This window comes from Callithrix jacchus, chromosome 14 (assembly GCF_049354715.1).
Source record: "Callithrix jacchus isolate 240 chromosome 14, calJac240_pri, whole genome shotgun sequence".
NCBI classification, from domain to species: domain Eukaryota; kingdom Metazoa; phylum Chordata; class Mammalia; order Primates; family Cebidae; genus Callithrix; species Callithrix jacchus.
This window is the reverse complement of record NC_133515.1, coordinates 6754229-6777759: the sequence shown is the minus strand read 5'-3', so window position 1 is coordinate 6777759 and position 23531 is coordinate 6754229. Positions and strand designations below refer to the sequence as shown.

The 23531-nt window shown below is 50.6% G+C and overlaps 1 protein-coding gene and 1 long non-coding RNA gene across 9 annotated transcripts; one reads left to right on the top strand and one right to left on the bottom strand.

Annotated features, from left to right (window-relative positions):
• Window positions 1-1014: 1014 nt before the first annotated feature.
• On the bottom strand, window positions 1015-20648 carry CNNM3 (cyclin and CBS domain divalent metal cation transport mediator 3). Of its 8 annotated transcripts, XR_013526310.1 has the most exons (10): window positions 19389-20648; window positions 11387-11530; window positions 9928-10077; window positions 9003-9172; window positions 8712-8808; window positions 8217-8347; window positions 7785-7923; window positions 5214-5354; window positions 4497-4596; window positions 1015-3986 (listed from the first exon to the last, which is right to left on the bottom strand). XR_013526310.1 is itself a non-coding variant. In XM_003734675.6 (8 exons), exons 1-8 carry the CDS (start codon window positions 20611-20613, stop codon window positions 3922-3924), a joined length of 2121 nt encoding a protein of 706 aa, XP_003734723.2. In that variant the 5' UTR covers window positions 20614-20648; the 3' UTR covers window positions 1015-3921. The 8 variants fall into 8 exon arrangements, 2 of the variants coding, with proteins under 2 accessions (XP_003734723.2, XP_054100497.1); XR_004733349.3 differs by lacking the exon at window positions 5214-5354; XR_013526312.1 differs by lacking the exon at window positions 8217-8347 and having other exon boundaries at window positions 2897-3986.
• A 124-nt stretch (window positions 20649-20772) lies between these two features.
• LOC144579220 (uncharacterized) lies at window positions 20773-21674 on the top strand. The gene is made up of 2 exons (XR_013526313.1): window positions 20773-21120; window positions 21365-21674. It is a non-coding gene; the product is annotated as an uncharacterized LOC144579220 (long non-coding RNA).
• Window positions 21675-23531: the final 1857 nt, after the last annotated feature.

Genomic DNA, 23531 nt, shown 5'->3' with positions numbered 1-23531 from the left:
CAGGACCACAGAAATATACCCAGCTGACTTTAAGGTGCAAAAGTAATTCAATGGAGGAAGGACAACCTTTCAACAAACAGTGCTGGAGCAGCTAGACATCTACAGGCTAAAAAAAGAACTTTGGCCTAAGTCTTACACATTATACAAAAATTAACTCAACATGGGTCACACATACTTAAATGTAAAACTGTAAAACTTTTAGGAAAAAACAGACCACCTCTGGGATCTAAGACTAGGTAGAGTTCTTATATGTGACACTAAAAGCAACAGTCCATAAATGAAAAATCAGTAAGGGAGACTTTTTCAAAACCTAAAACTTTTGCTCTGTATAAAACCCTGTTAAGAGGGTGAAGACGGCTAGGTGAGGTGGCTCATACCCTTAATTGTAGTACTTTCGGAGGCTGAAATGGGCAGATGACTTGAGCTCAGGAGTTCAAGACTGGCTGTGGGCAACATAGTAAAACTCCATCTCTACAAAAAATTAGCTGGGCGTGGTGATAATCCCATCTACTTGGGAAGCTGAAGCAGGAGAATTGCTTGAATCCAGGAGTCAAGTATGCAGTGACCCAAGACTGTGCCACTGCACTCCACCTGCGTGACAAAGACTGTCTCAGAAAAAAAAAGGGGGATGGGGGGAAAAGATAAGCTACAGAACAATGCAAACCAAAAATCTCATAAAGGAGTATCAATAACTCTCAAAACTCAACAGAAAAAAACAATCCAATCAGAAAATGGGTGAAAGACAGGGATATTCCTCTGTAATGAAACACAGGAGGTGTCCATCACTGGGAAAAACAAATGACAAACCACCGTGAGGCATCATGACGCATCTGTCAGAAAGGCTTAAGTAAAAACACATCACCACTAAGTGCTGCAGAGGATTTGGGGAAATGATCATCCTAGGTTGCTGGTGAGGACCTAAGAGTTTGACAGTTTGTTTAAAAAAGAAAACATGCAACCACCATATGACCTGGAATTTATCCCCAAGAAAACTAATCTTTACACAGAAACCTATACATGAATATTTGTAGCAGCTTTATTTGGAATAGCCCAAAATTGGAAACATCCCAGGTGTCCTTCAGGGGGCCAGTGCATACACCACAGAATACCACTCAGCAATAAAAAGGAACACACCATTGACACATGCAACCCCTGGGTGGTCTCCCGAGAATTACAGAGTGAAAAAAGACCATCCCGAATGCTTACACACTATGCTTCCATTTATGCAACATTCTTGAAATGACAAAGTAAGAGATGAAGGATGGTGTTTGCCAGGGGTTAGGGAGGGTGGGGAGGGAGATCCTTGCGGGGATGGCACTTCTTTATCTTGATTGCAGTGGTAGTTACACAAATGTACATGTGACAAATGATTTGGACTGTCCACCCACACTGCACCAGTCAAAGTCTTGGTTGGAATACTGCATTACAATCATGTAAGATGTAACCATGGAGGGAAACTGGAGGAAGGGTGTGTGGGACCATTATCTTTACAACTTCCGATAATCTGAAATTATTTCAAAATATTAAGTTAGAAAAAAAAGAAAGCAATAGCTTTAAGTGAGCATGGCGTCCTGGATGGGCTGCTGCAGCAGAAAAAGGACATTATTGGGAAAACTGGTAAAATCCAAATAAACTCTGTACTATTTTAATAGTATAATTGCACCAATGTTAATTTTTTTAGTTTTGATAAATGTACCAAGGTTATATGTAAGATGTTAACATTAGGGGAAGCTGGGTGAAAGGTCTATGCAACTTTTCTGTGAATCTAAAAATATCTCAAGGCCAGGCATGGTGACTCGTGCCTATAATCTCAACACTATGGGAGGATCACTTGAGCGCAGGATTTGAGACTAGCCCAGGCAACATAATGAGACCCAATCTCTACAAAAAATTAAAAGAATTGGCTGGGTGTGGTGGTACATACCCATAGTCCCAGCTATTCAGGAGGTTGAGGTGACAGGATGGCCTGAACCAGAGAGGTGGAGGCTGCAGCAAGCCGTGATCACACCACTGCACTCAGTCTGGGCAACAACAGAGTGAGATCTTGTCTTTAAAAAAAGGGAAAAAAAAGGCTGGGCACAGTGGCTCACGCTTGTAATCCTAGCACTTTGGGAGGCCAAGGCAGGTGGATCACCTGAGGTCAGGAGTTCAAGACTAGCCTGGTCAACATGATGAAATCTGTCTCTACATAAAAAAAAAAAAACAACTAAAAATGCTGATGCCCAGATTGATTAAATCACAAGCCCTGGTGGCAGGTCCACGTATTTTTAATTTGCCAGGTGATTCTGATTTGCAGCCAAGGTTAAGAACCACTGTTCTTAGCTCATGCCCGCAATCCCAGCACTTTGGGAGGCCAAAGCGGGTGCATCACCTGAAGTAAGGAATTCAAGACCAGCCTGGCCAACATGGTGAAACCCCATCTCTACTAAAAATACAAAAATTAGCCAGGCGCCATGGCACAGGTGCCTGTAATCCCAGCTAGTGATCAGGGGCTGAGGCAAGAGAACCGCTTGAACCTGGGAGGTGGAGGTTGCAGTGAGCTGAGATCACATCACTGCACTCCAGCCTGCGCGACACAGTGAGACTCCATCTCAAACAACAACAACAACAAACCCACTGTTCTGGAGAGGACTTTAAAGCATCTGTTTCCCACCTGGGCTTGCTCTTAAGAGTTGATTCCTTGAGGACAATTTCTAAGCAAGCATACCCCTGTTCTTTTGGCCTTCAGTCCCATTTGTAAGGGTCCAAATTCCTTTGAGAAAGGTTCCACAAATCCTTCTCCCTCCCTACCCCCAATCTATGATCCTATGTCCTTGTAATGCCCCGGTTTCCACACAGCTCAAGAACTATGGAAAAAAATATAGTAAATTAGAAAAAAAAGACAAATGCCTTCCTATTCCCACTTCTCTAAAACCCCACAGCCAGGAACAGAAAAAAAGGAAAAGACTCGGAATGTTCTAGAGATATAACAAAAACTGATTTTTTTTTTTTTAAAGAAAGGTCATGAGGATCTACCTGGTTCATAAACCCTCCCTCGATGCTCTCTGCACATCACAGCCATACAGCACCTGCAGGGAGGCTGTGGGGAGGCGTGCAGTAGGTGCAACAGGCGGCCACTCTCCCCGAGGCCACACAGTGGGGGAGGATTCAATGCAGCATGATGATCCCTTCCTTCCAGGCGTGACCTCTTCTCAGAACACAGGAACTGACAATGCTGTGAGTGGCAACTCAGCAGGCGGGCAGAGAAGCAGAAAGGGAACCTTGGCACCACTAGGCCAGCTCTCAGGGTCAGAAGAGCAGCCTCCAGGGAGGGAGAAGGGCTACAGGGACAGACTACAGGTAGCAGAGCTTCTGGTTTGGCACATGGGAAAGGCTGGTGCGCATGCTCTGAAATGTGGCACCATCAGGGAAGCTGGAAAGGACACCATGGACAAGGTCATGGTTTTGAACCCCCAACACCAAATGGGTGCTCTCGGTTTGCTCAAAAAGTGCTGGCAGCAGTGGTAGGCTGGCAAATTAAAAGCAAAGCGAGTACAGGTCTTGGCCACATAAGGCAGTAACTGCACTCACAAGGTGGCTTGGCCCAAAGAGGTCTGAATATGCTGCACTGTCCCAGCCTCTGGGGAGACGGGGAAGCCAGGGCCCTGGGGACAACAGATGGTGCTCCCTTCGTTCCTTCCTGATGCAGGGCTGGAAAGCTGTGCCCTGGTGACCCCCATCTTCTAAAGGAGGGCAGGGCCGGCTGAAGGATCCAGGCATTGATGTCAAGTTCTGAGGACGTCCAGGACCCACATCTACAAGGGCCATCTAAAACGTGGCCTGGAGGGGATGGGGGCAGGCAGGCATGAAGCTTCTGCTTGGCTCACTCCAGCTCCCCATGTGCTCGTCTGTTCCCCAGATCTGGGGCTGCCTAGCAAGCAGTTAAACACCTGGGTTCCGCCCAGGGCTGCCTTCCACCGGGATGCCAGGCCTGCTGTGGCTGGACCCTAGAGGAGACAAGAGAAGGAGAATTAGCATCAAAGCTGGTAAAGGTCCCATTAAAACTAAGTGCCAAATCCTCTGTGGGACAGGAAGGGGCAGGTGAAACAAGGGCCTCGGGATGCCTTAGGAGGTATCAGAGCGGAGCCAGCAGTGGTTGGTTAGCAGATGGTCAGCCAAACTCGCCTCACAAGAGGAAGCTACTGAGGACAGATGACTTCCCTGGGAGAGGAAAGCTGAGGCTGTGGATTTCTGGCCCCAGGGGGCCCAGGCCATTATGCTGAACAAGAGCCCCCTGCACGGGATGATACAGCATCCCGTGCTAGAAGGAAGCACCATCTCCCATAGTGGAGGTATCTCATGACCCCTCCTGTCTTCCAGAAGGATGGAAGGGAGTGCCCACCCCGTACCCCCGGAGAGAAATGCTCCCCAGCCTAGAGAGCCGTGGGATCTGCTCCTCCCACAGGTGAAGGGCCAGGAAAGGAAAGTGAAGGGGCAGGGAGAGGGAAGATATTTACCTTGGGTGTGCTCTGAAAACAAAAAATGCGCACTAGTCCACAGTCATTTATCAACTGCAGTTTCCAACTGTGCCAAAGAGGGAAAGGTCTACTGGGAAGGCTAAAGAGAGCAGAGAGAGAAAGAGAAGCTATTGAGCAGAAATGGTTGTGCCTCTTGGCTCCAGGCAGCACCACGGAGAGGCCCAGCGCCACGGGTAGGAGGAGCCTAGGGGGAACCACGGCACTGGGGCTGCACAGCCCCACAGCTTGCAGGACAGTAGGGGAAGCCAGGAAGACAACATGGAGGGCTGCACAGTGTGGGGACCCCCTTTCCCTCAGCATACAGTTCCATGAAGAACTGACATAGAGGACTTGCCCAGGATTTGAAATGGTAAGCCAGGGGTCAGACAACTTTTTCTGCAAAGGGCCAATATTTTTAGTTTTTGTAGGTCATACGGTCTCTGTCACAACTACTCAGTTCCACTGTTGTAACTCAAAGGCAGCTGTAGCAATCCACAAACAGATGTATGGGTTCCCATTAAACTTCTTTCTCAAAAACAGGCTGCTAGCCAGACGTGGCCCTGGTATCACCATTTGCCAACCCCCGCTGTAGGAAATTTAAAATTACTGTGCTTCCAAGTCTCAAGAAAGGCACTTCCCTGGTGGGAGTCTAGTACCAAGGTTTCCAGAAACTGGTTCTCATCTGCCCGACTTAAGCAGTGCCCCACTGAAACTTACGGGTGTGCAGCCACGCCATGCTCCTCTGGACAGTGAAATGCCAAGCTCACAGGACAAAATGCAGGACAACCCCAGAGTTCAGGCAAGAAATAGAAAGAGAGCAGGCCAGCCTCGCTTAGGTGAAAATAACCAACATTATGTCTAGAGAATAATGGATAATCCATTACAACAAGGAAATGACCCACAAAGCCACTATAAACTATTCTTACAGGACAGCCCAGTGAAAATTTTTTTTAAATCTCTGGGTATAGGATGAAAATGATGAGAAAAGCATCATTCTTGTAACTCGATCAAGACAGTTGCAGGTGGGAAATAAAAAAAAGGAAAAAAAAAGAAATTAAAAAGAAAAGCGGGCTGGGCGCGGTGGCTCACGCCTATAATCCCAGCACTTTGGGAGACTGAGGGGGTGGATCACGAGGTCAAGAGATTGAGACCATCCTAGTCAACAAAGTGAAACCCCATCTCTACTAAATATACAAAAATTAGCTGGGCATGGTGGCGTGTGCCTGTAGTCCCAGCTACTCGGGAGGCTGAGGCAGGAGAATTGCTTGAACCCAGGAGGTAAAGGTTGCGGTGAGCCGAGATCACACCATTGCACTCCAGCCTGGGTAACAAGAGTGAAACTCTGTCTCAAAAAAAAAAGAAAAGCATTATTCTGGGATTAGGTCTGTATCTTTAATATAACATGTGCTGTCTGGGTAGCAGTTGGAGCCAGAAAAGGCTCACATGAAGGAAAACCAAAGGCTCACAATTTAAAAAACACAACATCTTGGCCTCTGAGACCCCAGTCTAATGTGACAGTGGGAACTTCTATATAAGAGGCACCCCATAAAATAAGAAACCATCACAGTGGGTAAGCACAGAAGCATCAAGAACCCTAAAAAATGCAGCACTAGCTGGTCGTCCAGCTACTTTGGAGGCTGAGGCAGGAGGATCGCTTGAGCCCAGATTATGAGGCCAGCCTGGGCAACATGACAAGACCTTATCTCTTAAAAAAAGTGCAGCACCATCCTTAGAGAGATCTCTTTAGAAAGAGATGCAACCCATCCCCAGATCCAGGACTTAAGCACCACGACCTCTCCTGTTGCCATTTTGCCAACACCCAGATCTGGAGCCACAGGGGCTGAGGCATCCACATGGCCCAGAATGGAGTTTCTGTCCCTTGCACCTGCACATCACCTCACAATTCAGAAAGAACTTTCTATCAGAAAAACATGTTTGTGCTCTCAAGTATGGGTCTGAGCAGCCAGAGCTGCTCTGTGGGAGGCCTCCAGGAAGCAGATCAGAGTGCCAGGGACTTCTCTCGGGCTCTCAATCCTGCCCTGTACAACAGGCAGAACAGCTAGCACCCCTCCAGCCACAGAGGGGTTAGCGGAGTTAGACATGGAAGTTCCTAGTGCAGTGCGTGGCAGATAAGGGCTTGTCTTCCTCATGGTGGGGCAGGTGGGGGTGCGAGGAAGCAAGCCTGCAGCTCCCTCCACAGCCTCTCCAGAAGCCCCACCGGCTCCTCCAGGAATCCCAAGTTCAGGCATATCTCTAACCCCAACCTTAGAAACTCAGTCAGAATAAAAGTATCTTCTTGAAAAACAAGAACAAGAAAGCCTGACCCTTCACCACTCCTACTCACAGCCGTGTACACTTGAGACTCTTTTCACCTCCCTCCTGGCACTGAGGGGTATGGGGTTTGATATCCCACCACCTCTAGTTCCATCTGCAAAATTTCTTCCAATACAATCTTCCCGCTCACAGTGAAGCCCCGGATGGGTCTTGTTTATTTAAACATCAGCATAAACTGACCAAACTCCTCACAAATGCCCTTCTAATGTCTAGGATGATGTCCACCAGCCACCCACCCTCAGAGCTAGGCCCACTGCTGACTCCAATCTTCACTTACCAAGTGACCTAAACTTAAATGGCCAAAAGCGTCTGAACTGAAACTTACTCCCACTTCCCAGCAATTCTCTGGTTAAGTCAATCCATTCTAAGAGGACCTTGAGAGAAAATACTGACTTACTATAGTCTGAACACCAGTTAGTTTATAGCTTGGTGTCATCCAAGCTGTTAAATACAGCAAGAAGTTCAAATTGAGTAATGAAGAATTAAAAAAAAAAATAGCAAGAAGGGGGCCAGGTACAGTGGCTCACGCCTGGAATCCCAGCATTTCGGGAGGCCGAGGCAGGCAGATCACCTGAGGTCTGGAGTTTGAGGCCAGCCCTGGCCAACACAGAGAAATGTCATCTCTACTAAAAATACAAAAAAATTAGCGTGACTCCGTCTCAAAAAAATAATAGTTGGGTATGGTGGCAGGCGCCTGTAATCCTAGCTACTTCAAGAGGCTGAGACAGGAGAAATGCTTAAACAAAGGAGGCAGAGATCGCAGTGAGCCAAGATCACACCAGTGCACTCCAGCCTGGGTAACAGAGCAAGACTCCATCTAAAAAAAAACAAGAAGGGAAAAGGATGGGAAAAAAGATGGAGGGCAGGGTGGGACGGTGAGAGTGCAAGTCTGTGTGTGCAAGTTCACAACCCCTGGGTCTAGACACAGTGCACGGCATACCACTCAGCACTCACCTGCCGCTATGGCTGTCTTCTCACCGAGGAGCCTGGTCTGGCTGCCTGGGATGACCTGCAGGTCAGTGTTCTCGGGGGATTGTGGCAGGTTCTGGGCTCGGGTAGCCAGGAGTGCATTGAGGTACTGCAGCCGCGTAACCTAGAGGATGAAAATATTACTAGCAGACCCAACTGGTGAAGTGAGACACAGAAGGTAGACAGGAGAGTCCACACCATGCCAGAAGAGGACAGAGGAACAACTTTAAGCTAGTTAAGGGGAGAAGAGCAACTGAGTCAAGTGTTTTTAAGACCTTGCATGGAAACTGGGTGCAAAGGTCTGTGTCCCTCAGGATGAGCACAGGACCTTGCTCTGGGCAGTCTCAGACAAGCTGGTAGCCCCCAGTGACACAAAGTCAGCTAAAGTCAGCACCCATGAGCAGCCCAGGCAGTCACCTTGATGAGCTGCAGGTCAGAGAGCGCCCTGACGGTGTAGTCGGGACAATATGTAGATGAACGCATGCCGTCTGGCTCAGGCTGCAGGTCATGGCGGATGGGCTGGAGCGAGGACACCGGGGACTGGTGAACTATCAAAGGAACAATCAGTGATGGCAGAAGCCAGTGCTGGCAGCTGGGAGCCCCCTCCCCTGGGGGGGAACAACTGCACAGTTTTGAAGACCAACCCCACCAATCACCCTGGAGAGGCAATGTGTTAGGAAGCCGAGAGAGGATGATGAACACAGCTGGGAGAGGTTTCGCAGGGGTGGAGTGAGCCACAAAGACGAGTGATGAAGAATGCTGCCCTCCCTCCCGGAAGCCCACCTTATGGGGTGGTGGGCTCAGGTGGAAGGGGAGGCGAGGAGGGGCATTGAGAGCCGAAGTGACAACAAGCAGGGACAGACTCCGCAGCCTCGATCCTAGCCCTCTGCGCCAGCAGGGGCCGAGGCTTACCCGAGGATGGCACGGTCAGGGCCGACACTCCATAGTACGTGAAGGCCCCATTCTCAAACTTCAGGCCCTCTTTCCCGATCTCCACTTCAACCCTGCCCTGGGAGAAAACAGCAGGGAGAGAAACAGATGTGGCCAGATGGCCCTTCCCATCAGAAGACAGCGCAGAGAGAAACCCACAAACTCAACTGTTTCGGGGTAGGGAGGTACCTTCATGCCCCTACTACCCTCTTCTCCCAGACATTTCCCTGGCCTGAGGAAGCAGGAGGCTCCAGGCCTGGTACCCACAGCTACCTGTAGGATAAGAATGAAGTAATCCACCGGTTGGCTACGCTGGTACAGGTAGTGGTGTGTGGCCAAGCGGTTGCTGTCGTCAAACCTCACTTCCTGGTTGACGCTGGGATGCTTCAGCAGGTGCAGCAAGACCTTCTCAGAGATGCGCAGTGGGCTGAATACATCCACTTCTGCCCGTGGTGGAAAAAAGGGATGGTGTCCACCAGTGCCTAGTGGCCCATGGAACCACACCCAACACTTTAGGCAATTTCAAGTTACTGTGCCCACCGGGGCTCTCCTGGATAGCCCATGAGCAGCTGTCCCCCACCCCCAATCTCAACACAAGAGAACTAGACAGGGGCTGGGCATGGTGGCTCATGTCTGTTATCCCAGCGCTTTGGGAGGCCAAGGCAGGCAGATCACCTGGAGTCAGGAGTTCAAGACCAGCCTGGCCAACATGACGAAACCCCATCTCTAGTAAAAATACAAAAATTAGCCAGGCGTGGTGATGCACGCCTGTATTCCCAGCTACTTGGGAGGCTGGGGCAGGACAATCACTTGAACTTGGAAGGTGGAGGTTGCAGTGAACCGGATTACACCACTGCACTCTAGCTTGGGTGACAAAGCAAGAACCTGTCTTTAAAAAAAAAAAAAACAAAAAAAACACTGCACAGGGCACCCCACATCCACCCAGCTGAGAGCTGAGGCCGCCTGGCCGTGGCACACCAGGTGTGGCACTGCCCTGGCCCTGTTCTTGGCGGTCTGGCAGAGAGGAGCTGCCTCTCCCAAGACTCAAGATGCTGGCATGGCTGCAGAGAACACGGAGGTCCTCAAGATGTGCCTGCTTTCGAGGAATGGGGAGTAGAGTTAGTGTCGGCCCCGAGCAGCCTCCTGACCCATAGGACAGTGAGGAGAGCAGGGGGCATGGACCACCATCCCGCCTCACCTCGGGACAGGAAGCGCTGGGTGGCCAAGAGCAGCTGAGGTGAGATTTTTACTTTATATTCATCATCAGACACCTTGAACAAGGAGAACTCCTCCTTCCGCTTGAGAGGGGCCATCAGAGAAGCAGGCTTCCTCCTTACCACGGTGTCTCCTAAGGTGGAAAAAGAGGGCACACTCAGGCATCAGCCACCTGTCAATCACGACCACACCAAGGAGTGGTGTCGTCCTCTTCTTCCTCCTGAGGCCAGCAGGGACATGTCCTCAGCACCATTCCCTCCATGGGGCCTGCTGCCACCCCAACCACATGGACGGCTCCTTGCCTTGGAGCTGGCTGAAGAGAATGCTGATGTAACAGAGCAGCTTTTATAAAATAACAGGACTCCCCGATAGGTCACTGGATGTGGACCAAAATTTTTTTAAATTTAGGCCAAATGTAGTGGTTCACACCTGTAATCCCAGCACTTTAGGAGGCTGAGGTGGGAGGGTCACTTAAGGCCAGAAGTTCAGGATCAGCCTGGGTAACATAGAGAAACCATCTTTACAAAAAATAAAATAATTAGCCAGGTGTGGCGGCATGCGCCTGTATTCCCAGCTACTCTGGAGGCTAAGGTGGGAGGATCCCTTGAGCCTAGGAAGTTGAGGCTGCAGTGAGCCATGACTGCGCCACTGCACTCCAGCCTGCGTGACAGGGCAAGACCGTCTCAAGAAATAAATAAATAAATAAATAAACAGGTGTCCTTGGCCACTGAGCGCTACTTCTCACTAAAAGTGTGTATTCAAGGATTACCAGTACACAAGGGCTGCAATTAACCTGGAGACCCCATGCCTATGGTAGTCTCATGAACAAGACTAAAGATGTTGTGATTGAAAACTGATGCATGAGTAAAGCGATACTTTTGAAAGCGTGTGGGGCAGGCAGCCCAGCCATGAAGCACAGGCTCTGTGCTGCCCTGCAGACCTCAACCACCAGCCTAACAGGCAGACACTTCTACCATGCAATCAAGGGCCCTGGGATCAGCTGCTTTGAGAAGACTTTCTTTATGGTAAAGAATGGGTTCTTTCAGGGGACATTTCTGTAATGTAGAAAAGAACCTGCAAAAACAAAAGCACTTAGGGAGACAGAAGACTGGGAAGAGCCATGAAGGGCAGGGCCCTCTCAGTAATGGAGGAAACAGGATGGCAGCTAATGGAGTCCCAAGCGAGCTCTATGATTGCAAGGCCACCGCTGGCACAGGCTACCATGCTTGTGTGGAGGTGCAGGCATGAGCACATCTTGAGGACCTCCGTGTTCTCCTACAAGGGGGCTCCCTGCCAGCACCCATGAAGGGCTGAGAAGGGGGCCTGGCTGTGGATCTCGCTGGGTTCCAGCAGCACAGGGGCCCACTGGCCTCTGACACAACATACACCTCGGGAAGCATGAGGGCCCAGTAGAGGTGGAACTGCCAGGAGTCCGGACTCACGGTAGTCTTCGGACTCGTCCAGGATCTCGGATCTGATGATCTCCTCGATCACATCCTCCAGGGTGACTAGGCCCAGGACCTCGTAGAAGGGGTCGCCCTCACCCTCGTTGTTCACCTTCTGCACGATGGCCAGGTGGGACTTCCCTGTGGGGGGAGGACACTCATGGAACAGCTTGCTGTTCTCCCCCATTTTCCTTTGTCTCTGGGTATAGGCTCACTAAAAGGACACGGCTAACGTTCATTTTCCTACAACGTGCTGGGAATAGAGACAGACCATTTTCTAGGTTTTTACTTAAGACTCCCAGCATGCTTATGAGGACTGGCCTTATTTTCACATAGGCTGAAATTAAAGCATCGGGCTCATGCTCATCTGCACGAAGCCTCCCAGGCAGAGTATGGCAGAGTGGGATCCAGCCCCAGGTCCTCCATGCCATATATGCGGTTCAGACAAGGATGCATCTAGCTGAGAACACAAATGCTTCACACAGCAGCCAGCCTGCAGATGCATGTGAAGAGACCGACTCCGGAAATGCAGGCTCTCCCCAGACAGTCCACGCAGGGCAGCCGAGTGGGGCCACCCAGCCTGACTCTCCTTGGGAGGTTTTCCTAATTCATAAAGCTACTCATGGCCAGGCGCGGTGTCTCATGCCTGTAATCCCAGCACTTTGGGAGGCTGAGGCAGGAGGATCACCTGAGGTTGGGAGCTCGAGACCAGCCTGATGAACATGGAGAAACCTTGTCTCTACTAAAAACACAAAATTAGCTGGGCATGGTGGTGCGTGCCTGTAATCCCAGCTACTCAGGAGGCTGAGGCAGGAGAATTGTTCAAACTCAGGAGGCAGAGGTTGCAGTGAGCTGAGATCGTGCCACTGTACTCCAGCCTGGACAAAAAGAGTGAAACTCTGTCTCTAAAAAAAAAAAAAAAGCTGCTCATTAGGGGCTGTCAACCTGGGGATGAGATAAGCCACTTAGGAGCCAAGCTGTGCAGGGAGAAGCACCAGGCTGAGATTTTTCACCCTATCCTATGCGTCTTTCTCAGTTAGCTTCCTATTTGGTTTGTTTGCTTAGTGAGGGAATGTAAGCTTGGAAAAAAGCCCAAGTCTCAGAGTGTTGGAGAATGCTGAGGAAGCTTCAGGAATTTACTGTGTGTCAGATACGTGATTTTCATCCATACTACTTTAGACCTGTCTGAAAAAACCAGAATGCAAGCCACCTATGTAATTTAAAATCTGAATAGCTGCATTTAAAAAGTCAAAAGAAACACATAAAATTACATTTAATAATATATTGTAAGTAACCCAATGTAATCAAAATAGCATTTCAACATGTAATCAATACAAAAAATAGTCACAGACAATTTGTCTTTATTTTGTACTCTCTATCTGGTGTCACATCTCAACTCAGACTCTACCTTCAGGTACCACAGCCCCAGGTGGAGGGGGGCTGCCAGCTGGGGCTGCCATCTTGGGCTGCGCAGGTCCAGGACAGAGGGCTGGAAGCAACTCATTCAACCAGGCCCTCCCTCCTTTGTCACTAGCAGAAACACAGGGGAAACTGGCCTGGACCTGCCTGTGAGGTGTACCTGCTTCAAGACTCTTGGACTCTTGGAAAATCAAAAAGTCAAGTTCGTGTTGTTGTGTGAAACATACTTTACATTCTGTGGGCTTGATTAAATAAAGCACAATTTTCCAGGATGCTTGTGTTCCCCTGGACAAAAAGCTGGAAATTGCCGTATCACGTCATCTCCCCACTTTCCAGGAGGAAAAGCTATGGCCCTGGAGATCTCCACTCAGTCCCACTGAACCATAATTCTGGACACCTTCTAACCCTCAGTGCTTGTGCTGGGTGCCATTTCTACAATGGCCATGGCTGCCCCACCAGAGTACCAACCTGTTAGGCCAGACCAGGAAGGCCAAGCATGACATGTGGTTTTGGTTAGTGTCTTGGATTCCAGCACCAAAGCCCACTATCTAAATGGCCAACTCAGCACAGAAAGGCCTCATCTTGGCTCCCTTCTCCCAGGAACCAGGCCCTTTAGGAGGTTTCCTACAGAGAGGGACTCACCCCTTTGCTTTCAAACTTCTCTAGAACAGGCACACGATTCTCCATGGCCTGCCACACTGGGTTGATTCTAGCACGAACAGAAGAAAGCAGGCCCCGGAAGATCCCCAGGAACAGTGGTCGTGTGACTGAATCCCAAGAAGAACATCTGAGGGGTCTAGATGGTAGCCAAAGATGGCAGCAGGGGGACAGAGCAAGGGCAGCTGGAGGGACTCAAGTTCACCTCTCATCTGCTGAGCCAACAGAGCGGAACCACTCACACCAATGCCCACCCACAGGCCAGCTCCACGGAGCCGCTAGCAGCTGTGACAGTGTGTCTTGCCAACATCAAGCAGAGAGTCCTGGAAAAGCTTGAAGTTTAATTTTAGTTAGCAGGCTCCAGGGCACCCTAATTATTTGAATGCCAAAGTACCCTTTCATAATGCCCAATTTCTATAATGTTAGTAAGGGCTGGAGTATAAGTTCTTCCACCTTCTCTCTTCTGTTTTCTAAACCACCTTGGTGAATAAATGAATACTGTGAGAAAGACAAAAGTAGTTTGCTAACACGCTTCACCATGGTTGGAGCTGGTTGGACTCTTTGCAGCATCCTGGCAATCATCTGGCTCCCGACAGACAGGAAACCAGAGCTCCGTTCCTTTAAAGCAGAGACTGCGTGGCCAGGCATGGTGGCACACACCTGTAATCCCATCTCTTTGAGAGGCTGAGCTGGGAGGATTGCCTGAGGCCAAGAGTCCAGCCTGGCAACACAGGGAGACCCCTATCTCTACATAAAATTAAAAATTAGCTGAGCATGGTGATGCTCACCTGTGGTGGGAGGATTGCTTGAGCCCAGGAGGTAGATGCTACAGTGAGCCACAATCATGTCACTGCACTCCAACCTGAGTGACAGAGCAACACTGTGTCTCAAAAATAATAATAATGTTTTTGGGCCAAGCGTGGTGTCTACATCTGTAATCCCAGCACTTTGGGAGGCCGGGGCAGGTGGATCACGAGGTCAGGAGTTTGAGACCAGCCTTACCAACATGGCGAAACCCCATCTCTACTAAAAATCCAAAAATTAGCCCGGTATGGTGGTGCATGCCTGTAATCCCAGCTACTCAGGAGGCTGAGGCAGGAGACTGGCTTGAATCTGGGAGGCAGAGGTTGCAATAAGCCGAGATCATGCCATTACACTCCAGCCTGGGCAACAAGAGCAAAACTCCATCTCAAAAATATAGTAATAATATTCTTTTGTACATTAAAGTCCCTGACTTAACAATGGTTCAAATTATAATTTTTCAAATTTGATGGTTCAAAAGCAATATGCATTCAGTAGAAACCATACTTCAAACACACATAAAGCCATTCTGTTTTCACTTTTAGTACAGCATGCAATAAATTACATGAGATATTCAACACTTTTAAAACAGCTTTGTGTTAGATGACTTTGTCCAACTGCAGGCTAAAGTAAGTGTTCTGAGCATGTTTAAAGTGGGCCAGGCTGAGCTATTTTGTTTGGTGGGTTAGATATATCAAACACATTTTTGACTTAAGGTATTTTCTTTTCTTATTTTGAGACGGAGTCTCGCTCTTGTTACCCAGGCTGGAGTGCAATAGTGCAATCTCAGCTCACCACAACCTCCGCCTCCTGGGTTCAGGCAATTCTCATGCCTCAGCCTCCTGAGTAGCCACCATGCCCAGCTAATTTTGAGTAGCCACCATGCCCAGCTAATTTTTTGTATTTTTAGTAGAGACGGGGTTTCACCATGTTGACCAGGATGGTCTTGATCTCTTGACCTCGTGATCCACCCGCCTCGGCCTCCCAAAGTGCTGGGATTACAGGCTTGAGCCACTGCGCCCGGCCCAACTTAAGGTATTTTCAACTTATGATGGAGTTTTTCAGGATATAACCCCGTTTGTAAGTCAAGGAGCAGCTGTCCCAATTATTTATTACTGCTCCAAAGCACTCGCTTTTCCTGGTGACATCTGAACAAAATAATCAGCGTGTCATCTCAAGTTGGCACTGACTGAGGGAGCCTTGCTGGAGAGGGTACTTCGCCCCCACACTACAAAGTTCCCTAGCATAGCGGCAAAAGAAACAAGACCTGGAATGAAAGCTGCCACGATGGCAGGGACTCCAGCTCCAGGAAATTCAGAGGCTCACACACTTGGCAGAGAGATGGGAAGGGAATCAATTTTTAAAACCTCACGTGCCACAAAGACTGCAATATGCCCTTTGCTCCTAAGCGGAGGAATGCCTAAGAAGGTTAGGAAGGACAAAAAGGAGTTTAACAAGAAAAAATAAAGATATGTGCAAAAGGACTGCACTGAACCAGGGAGGCAGTGAAAAAAGCTCTCAGATGTCATCAGAAAGACATGGCCAGTCTGCCCACGAATGGCCCTCACTCACCACAGGAGTGGGGAAGTCAAGGGGGATTAAAGTGCTCCTAATTCAACCTCTAGGTTCCAAAAACCTCCCCCACTGTCTTCCAAGGGTATCCTTTCAGCATGTTGTCAGGTAGCTTTCAGAACAGTCTGTTTCAAGCAGAGGCGGTCATCCCCAAATCCTCCTGCATCAGACTGCCTGTGACCTGTCTAGAGGCCCCCCAGCCCAGAACAGGAGCAGCCTGGACCCTGGCCTCTCTAATTTCCTTCCTAGCTAAATTTCAATCTGCATTTCAATCTGAACCTGCTCAACCCGCCCATCTTCAAACAGCAGAAGGCCTCCTCTCTCCCCTGCCCCACGTCCTCTGCCAGTCACTACTCTCTGGCTTCTCTGCGGCCACGCTCTGTGGAGAGCTGTCTACATTCGTTCTCATACCTTTCCTCACCTCATTCATTCCCCAAATGGCTCCCTTGCTGTGGGCACCACATCTGCTCTTGGAAAGGTCAAGGGCATCCTGTTTGCTGGCCTCCTCTCCTGTCACTTGCCTTCCCTGAGAAAGTGGTCTCTTTCCTTAGCTTCCAGGACATTCCGCATCTCTGGCTCTCCTCCTTCCTTGGTCTTGTCACCTCCTGGTCAACTTCTCCTGGGCTTCCCTTGCCCCCAACACACCTGTGCTCCTGGGAGGCTGAGGCTCTTTGCCTCCCTCTCATGGCTTGAGAGACACTCCTATTCTGTCTCCCACTTGTACATCAATGGCCTGCTAGGAGTTTGCCTTTTGGGACATTGCACAGACACAATTTCAATGGCCAAAACAAGTTTACCTGCTCCCCACACCCAGCCCTTGGTGAAGGGCACTGTCACCGCACAGCCAGAAATCTGGGCCTCATCCTTGGCTGCTCCTCCTTGCTGCACAGCCCGACTGTCAGACACCAATTTTCCCAATTCTACCTCTGCTGCCCTCCTGGGGCTCCTCTCCAGGCCTGCTGTGAACCTTGTTCAGGTTATCTTCCCCTCTCACCTGGATCCCTCACACTGCTGGTCTCCCTGCGCTGGTGTCCACAATCATTACTGATCTGTAAAAATAACTGATGGTGCTGCTTAATGCTCACAGCCCTGGTGATCAAGTCCAAGTTCCTTACGCAGCACACAAGCCCCCTAGGGGACATCCTGCCTCTAGGCTCCTTCCCAATCAACATGAATGTTTTTGATTCTTCCCCAGGTAGAATCCCCAACCACCCTAGGCCAAGCTCATCCATCACATCTGAAAGGCAAGACTATGGCAGGGAAGATCCTGACACTAAGGGTTTGGAAAATGAAAGACCACTTTCACCAACCTCATCCTGAGCGTATGACCAACCATGGAAGTTCCCTGTAGTCCGAAAGGGGCAACCCTTCCATCTCTGTTGCCCCAAATCTCCTCCCAGTGACTGCTCAACTGCTAAAAGCACCAGCCAGTTGAAGACAGACAGTAGAGTGAGTTTTCTTAAAGAATTTAGAAACGTATGTGCTTAGAACACCAAAGGAACAGCTACCATCTTCCACTTTTTCCCCATAAAGAAGGAAATCTGGTGACCTGCCTTGGAAAAAACGGAAATCTGCACTTCTAGGTTCACCCCTTGCTCCTGAATTGGCAAACAGCTCACCTACCAGCAGAGCCTGCCTGGAGTGAGAACTGCCTGCTAACACCAAGCACACAGCACGTGCATGCCAGGCACTGGCCAAAGTGCTTAATAAGTCTCCCCTCTGCAGGTCCGTTTATCCCATTCTTATCACTAACAGCAGAGGACCTTGTGCCACGAGAGGTTGAGCAGCCTTCCAGGGCCTGGGAGCAGGCAAGGGCAGGATAGAACGTACTCCGCTGATTCCAGGGTCGCACTGTTGGCCACCACACTAGGAGAACCACCCCTGCCTCAGGGGGTCCGGTGGCCCAGATGGAGTACCTACCACCTCTAGGCTCTATCTAGACCCCAGCCCAGGCTCCCTCCCCAGGGCAGGGTGGCATGGCCAAGTTCTAGGGACTCAGACAGAGGTACCCAAGAGTCTAAGAGAATAGTTAGAGCTGCCCACACAAGCCTCCCACCCATTCTTGAGCTACAGAAATAACAGTAACTTAGTACCCAGGCCTCCTGCAAGGAATGGGGGGTAAGATACACAGAGTGTTGTCCAGCGCCTGGCACACAGCAGTGCTCAGTCAGGAGTAGCAATCATTATCACAAAGCCTGGCTTCCTGCGCCAACAGGCCAGGGGCTCTCGACAGAGTGCCAGAGATGTCCTGCCACAAATACCAGGGGGCTTTGCCACTTCTTGGCCTCACACCAGGCAGCTTTTAGGGTCAAACCCATCCAGCACTCTGGGGTGTCCCCATCCTTACCCTACAGGAGTGCACGTGTGAGAAGCATGGCTGCTGGCCAAGTTATGAGCCCCAAAGTCTATGAGTATCCCCAAGGATGACACTGGAGCAGACTGCTGAGGAAACCACACCTTCACATCTGGAGGGTACAGATTTTACCTTCAACCTCTGAACTGCTCAGATAAAACAGAGTGAAAGGAGGGACGAAAATGTGGAGTTAAGGGAGAACTTGAGACCTTAGGGTTAGAAAAGAGGTCAGGCTGGGTGCAGTGGCTCATGCCTGCAATCCCAACACTTTGGGAGGCCAAGGTGGGAGGATCACTTGAGGCCAGGAGTTTGAGACCAGCCCAGGGAAAAGAGTGAGACCCTGTCTCTATACAAAATTTTAAAAATTAAAAAGAAGATTAAAAAGCAAAAAGAGGCCGGGTACGGTGGCTCACGCCTGTAATCCCAGCACTTTGGGAGGCTGAGGAAAGTGAATCACCCGGTCAGGAGTTCAAGACTAGCCTGGCCAATATGGTGAAACCTCATCTCTACTAAAAATAAAAAAATTAGCCTGGCTTGGTGGTGGGTACCTGCAGTACCAGCTACTCGGAAGGCAGGAGAATAGCTTGAACCTGGGAGGCAGAGGTTGCAGTGAGCTGACATCGTGCCACTGCACTCCAGCCTGGGCGATAAAGCCGGGAGAAAGGGAGACTAAATCAGCATCCATGGAGTTGCTTTTTGTGAAAACAAAGTATAAGTTTCCCTGGCTTTACTGCAGATAAGGAATTGGCTCCTAAAGACCCTTATCTGCAATAAGGTCAGGGACCTTAAGAATGCTCTGGAGGAAACATCACAGGTTCAGTCAATTTGATGTTGTGTGTGTGCAGATAACAACATCTCAGATACCTGGAGACTATGTTCTTCTAGTTTCTATCCAAGAATTTGATTATAACTAAGCGGACATACCCCTCCCTCCAAATGGGAGGGGGGCTATCCTGACGCGGGGGTTAAAGTGTTCACTTTCTAAAGCACTCCGTCCCTCTCTGATGGATATCCTTTAAATATTTCAAAAGGTCATTCCAAGCTCCAAGGCCAATACCTTCTTGAAAAGGGCCCTTAGAGGTCTCACTGCTCTCCACGGGGGTGGGACCCTTTCCTGGAGGCTTCCATAACTCTCCACCCCTTTTCCAGGAGAGGGCACTGCCATGAGCGTCCCCTGCACCAAGGCCGGGCCGTTACCTCGCTTGAACTCCTCCAGGACAGCGTCCAGCTTGGTGTCGTTGAAGACGAAGTGGAGGGGATGGTTGTAGAAGCGAGTTATCGTGCTGAGCGGTGTACAGTCTTCGGGATCCACGAAGGCCAAGTCCTTGAGGTAGAGCATGTCCACGATGTTGGAGCGCTCCTCCTCGTACACAGGGATGCGCGTGTGGCCGCTCTGCATGATGCTGGCCAGGACGCCGAAATCCAGCACGGTGCTGGCGTCCAGCATGAAGCAGTCTTCGAGGGGTGTGAGCACGTCCTCCACGGTCCGGCAGCGCAGCACTCCCTTGCTGAGATCGCTGTAGGGGTCGCCTCCGCCGCGCGCCAGCTCCAGCACCCGCTCCCGCAGCCGCCCGGGCCGCGCCGCCAGCTCTAGCAGCTGCCCAACGGGCAGCGCCACGGGAAGGGTGAGCAGCACCGCCAGGCGGCTGAGGCCAAGCGCGCGCGGCGCCAGCGCTAGCGCCCAGCGTCCGCTCACGGCGGCCGGCACCACCTCGCCCACCAGGAACACGAGCCCCGCGCTGCCCAGCACGGCGGGCACCGCACGCTGGCCGGCCGCGCGGTACAGCAGCACCGCCAGCGCCGCCTGCGCCAGGCTGGCCAGCAGCAGCAGCGCGCCCAAGACGCAGCCAGCCCAGCGCCTCACGGGCTCCAAGCGCCGCGCCGCCGCACGCTCTGCCTCCGAGCCGCTCTCGCGCAGCACCTGCACCTCGGCCGGCGCCAGCGCCAGCGCGCTCAGCTGCAGGCCCCGCGCCAGCGCCGCCAACGCCAGCAGCCCGGCCGCCCCCAGGCCCAGAGCCCAGGGCGGCGCCGCTTCCTCAGCCACCCCGCCGCCCGGCTCCACGCGCACCGCCAGTAGCGCGGAGTGCGGGCGCACCGCCTCTGCCCGCAGGCGCAGGCGCAGCAGCGCGAGCCACTCGCCCGCGGGGGCCGCCGCCTCCTCCGGGCAGCCCGCCCCCTTGGGGGTCACCCAGGACCAGGAGCTGTTGGCAAAGCCCGGGCCGAAGAGGCGCAGGAGGAAGGTGGCGTCCGGCGTGTCCCGCGCCACTCCTCCGCGTACCCACCCCGCGCCCGCCGCTCCGTCCTCCTCCAGACAGAAGCCCAGCACTCGCGGGCCCGGCGCGGCCTCCCCCGCGGCGTTGCCCAGGCAAAGCGCGGCGAACAACCAGCCTAACCGACCTGCCGCCGCTGCCGCAGCCGCCATCGCCTGCCGCCCCCTCTCGGCCTCTAGCGCAGCCTACCCCGCTCGCCCCGCTTCTCCCCGGACCAATCGTTGCCTGCCTTCGCGCATCCTCGGCCAATAGGCGGCGGGCTGGGGCGGGCCCCAGGGTCGCACTAGCCTGCGTCGGGGAGTAAACAAGCTGCGGCCAGGGGCGGTCCGGGGGCGTGAGGCTTTGGGCCCCGCTGGGTCCTGCCGCAGCTGGCGATGCGCGGGGTGGCGGTGGCCCGGAGGCCGCAGCGCGGTGGGCAGGGCCTCCCGAGTCTGGCAGTCCTTGGCTTGCGCGGGGCACCCGGAATCCCACTCCTCCCGAGGCCGTCTCCCGAGGCCGCCCGCCGCGCCGGGAGGTGAGGCCAGTGTTCTGGCAAGTCCCCGGCTCGGGAACGGAGCGGCAGCTCGGATGAACCTCGGGTCCTGACGCATCTCAAGTTGCAGACCAGACGGAGACTTAAATGTGCAAGAGATGTGCGTTTTCTTAGGAAAGGCCTCCAGGTACCAGAAAGGTTTTTAACCCGCCGACCTACGTGGCTAAGAGGGCTGAAATAAGAACCAGTGACTGAGCGACAGGGAGGTTAAGGTTTATGGAAGATGCTTATCGCGCCGCACCCTACTAAAGGTCTGGGGACGTGGGACAGTCCCCGCGTTCCCGCCGCGAACTCCGTGATAAATACGCAGACACATAAAATCACTACCGCCTTGGATCTGGACAGCTACCTCAGTTATTAATCTCTTACAGGAGAAGAGTGGAGCTCAGAAAGACTCAGCATGGGTGCTGGGTTCCGGCGCGACCGGCCTAACACCCAGGTCAGCATCCCAGCCACACAAGAAGGGGTCAGTTCTGTCAGAAATTCATTTGGTGATTCCACTTCTCACAACTCACCACTGGGAGAATAATTCCTCAGGACTAACAAGATCTATTGGAGAGGATCCTCACTGCTGAAGCGATTTTAGAAGACAGTATGGTCTGTTGACAGTATGGAATGTTCTTTACCCGTTAGATATGATCTCTGTGTGACTGAAAGAAAATAGACCAACTGCTAACAAAACTTCCCTATAGGTGTTCAGGTTCAGTGATTTTTGTATTTTTCTCTATATATATATTTTTTAATTTCCTAGCACAAGAAGACTGACTTACTGCACATGTCATTTTAAATGACCTTTATAAGGATTCCATAGAAACAATTTGCTATGTCATGAAAATAACAATTTAAAAAAAGTATACACATTGTGGCCACTAGTAAAACATGTTGTGTTTCACATGCAAAAAAAATGAATAAGCTGGTGGTGAATGACCAAAGGAAAAAGGCAGTGCAAAAAAACTTTTTAAAAGATGGTAATAGTGTTTCTTCTGCATTGTAAACTCAGAACTGTGACTAGGCCAATGGCATCTCGGTGCAGATGATGTTCTGTGCCCTTTCAGTTTACCTTACCTTTGCAGATTACATACTAAGCCTACAGCAGAAGCAATAAAGACATTACTGGGCCTTTCCACTGGATCATCATCCCTCCTTTATAGAAAAAAAAAAAAGTGCAAACGTTATAATAGATTCAGCTCCTTTAGTTCTCACTTCTGTCTCCAAGTCAAGATAAAATGCTGACATTGAAATAGAATGGATGACATGCTTGAAATGAGTCCTGTGCTTGAAAAGTCCTTCACTACCAAAGAACAGTTCCAAAGGAAAGCCGGGAACAGCTCCCCATGGATTTAAAGACAGGGCCCTCACCTTTGACATGTTACTTTTTCCTTGTCTCAGGCTTCCTTGGAAAACAACCAACCTATAACTTACTTTCTGGGAGTAAAGCTTCAGGTGAAAGAACAATTGGCTCAAACTTGGAAAACGTAAGTGGTCATTTAAATTGTCAGTACCAAAAGATACTGACAAAAAACCCAGTATGGGACATGCAGAGCTGCTCCTGGAGTGGTTTTCCATTTGCAGTAGAGGCCTCAACAGTCCTTTGCCAGCTTCTGTGGCTGTGCCATTGTTTACTCCACCCCTGGTTAGCAACAGTGGAGACACAGCCACTTAACCTTCAGGCCATTGTTGGTCCTCCCTGGGCCATTTTCCTTATTGGTCTTTCGGATCAAGATATTTCCATGTTAGAGCTAAAAATTTATTCTTGAGTTTTAAACCCATTGGCTAATTCCTGCTTATCTCTCAAGCCTTAGCTCATATGCTACTCCCTCCAAGTGATCTTCCTTGACCCTCTTGACTACGGAGCTATGTGCTCTCCCCACGTCATCGAGGTACATCACCTATTGTAACATATTCATTTATTCATTCAACAAGTATTTCCTGCATTGAGTCCCTGCAGTGTACCAGGTACTGTTCTAGTGTTGGAACTGTAGTGGGAATAAAATTAAGTCCCTACCCTTGTGGGGCTAGATTCTAGTGCAAGGACAACAAAAAATACCCGTCTATATTTTAATACCTGGTAGTAAGTGCTATGGAGGGAAAAAGGCAAGATAAAAAGACAGATGCTGGGGCGATGCTGACTGAGATGGGCTAATCAGAGAGGGCTTCTCAAGGAGATGGGATTTGAACTGAGGCTTAAATAAGGGGTGAGTCTCATCAAAACTTAGAGGATGTGTCCCAGGTAGGGGATACAAGTCAAAAAGCTGTGACTGTCCCCTTTAGGGTCAGAGGGAGGTTCTTCACTAAATTCACACAGGGGTTATAGTACCTGGAATGCAATAGGTGTTTAAGTATGTGGAACAGATGAAGATAATTCACAAATCTTGCCCTACACACACACGTTTGCATGTGTATCTCTTTTATCTGGAATATCTTCTTTTCTGTGTTGTCTACCCAGATGCCTCCCTTTTTTCAAGCATGCCCCCAGTTTGTCTACTACATTAACCTTTGCATGCTTGGAGTCCCTGGCCTCAGTACATTCCATTGTAC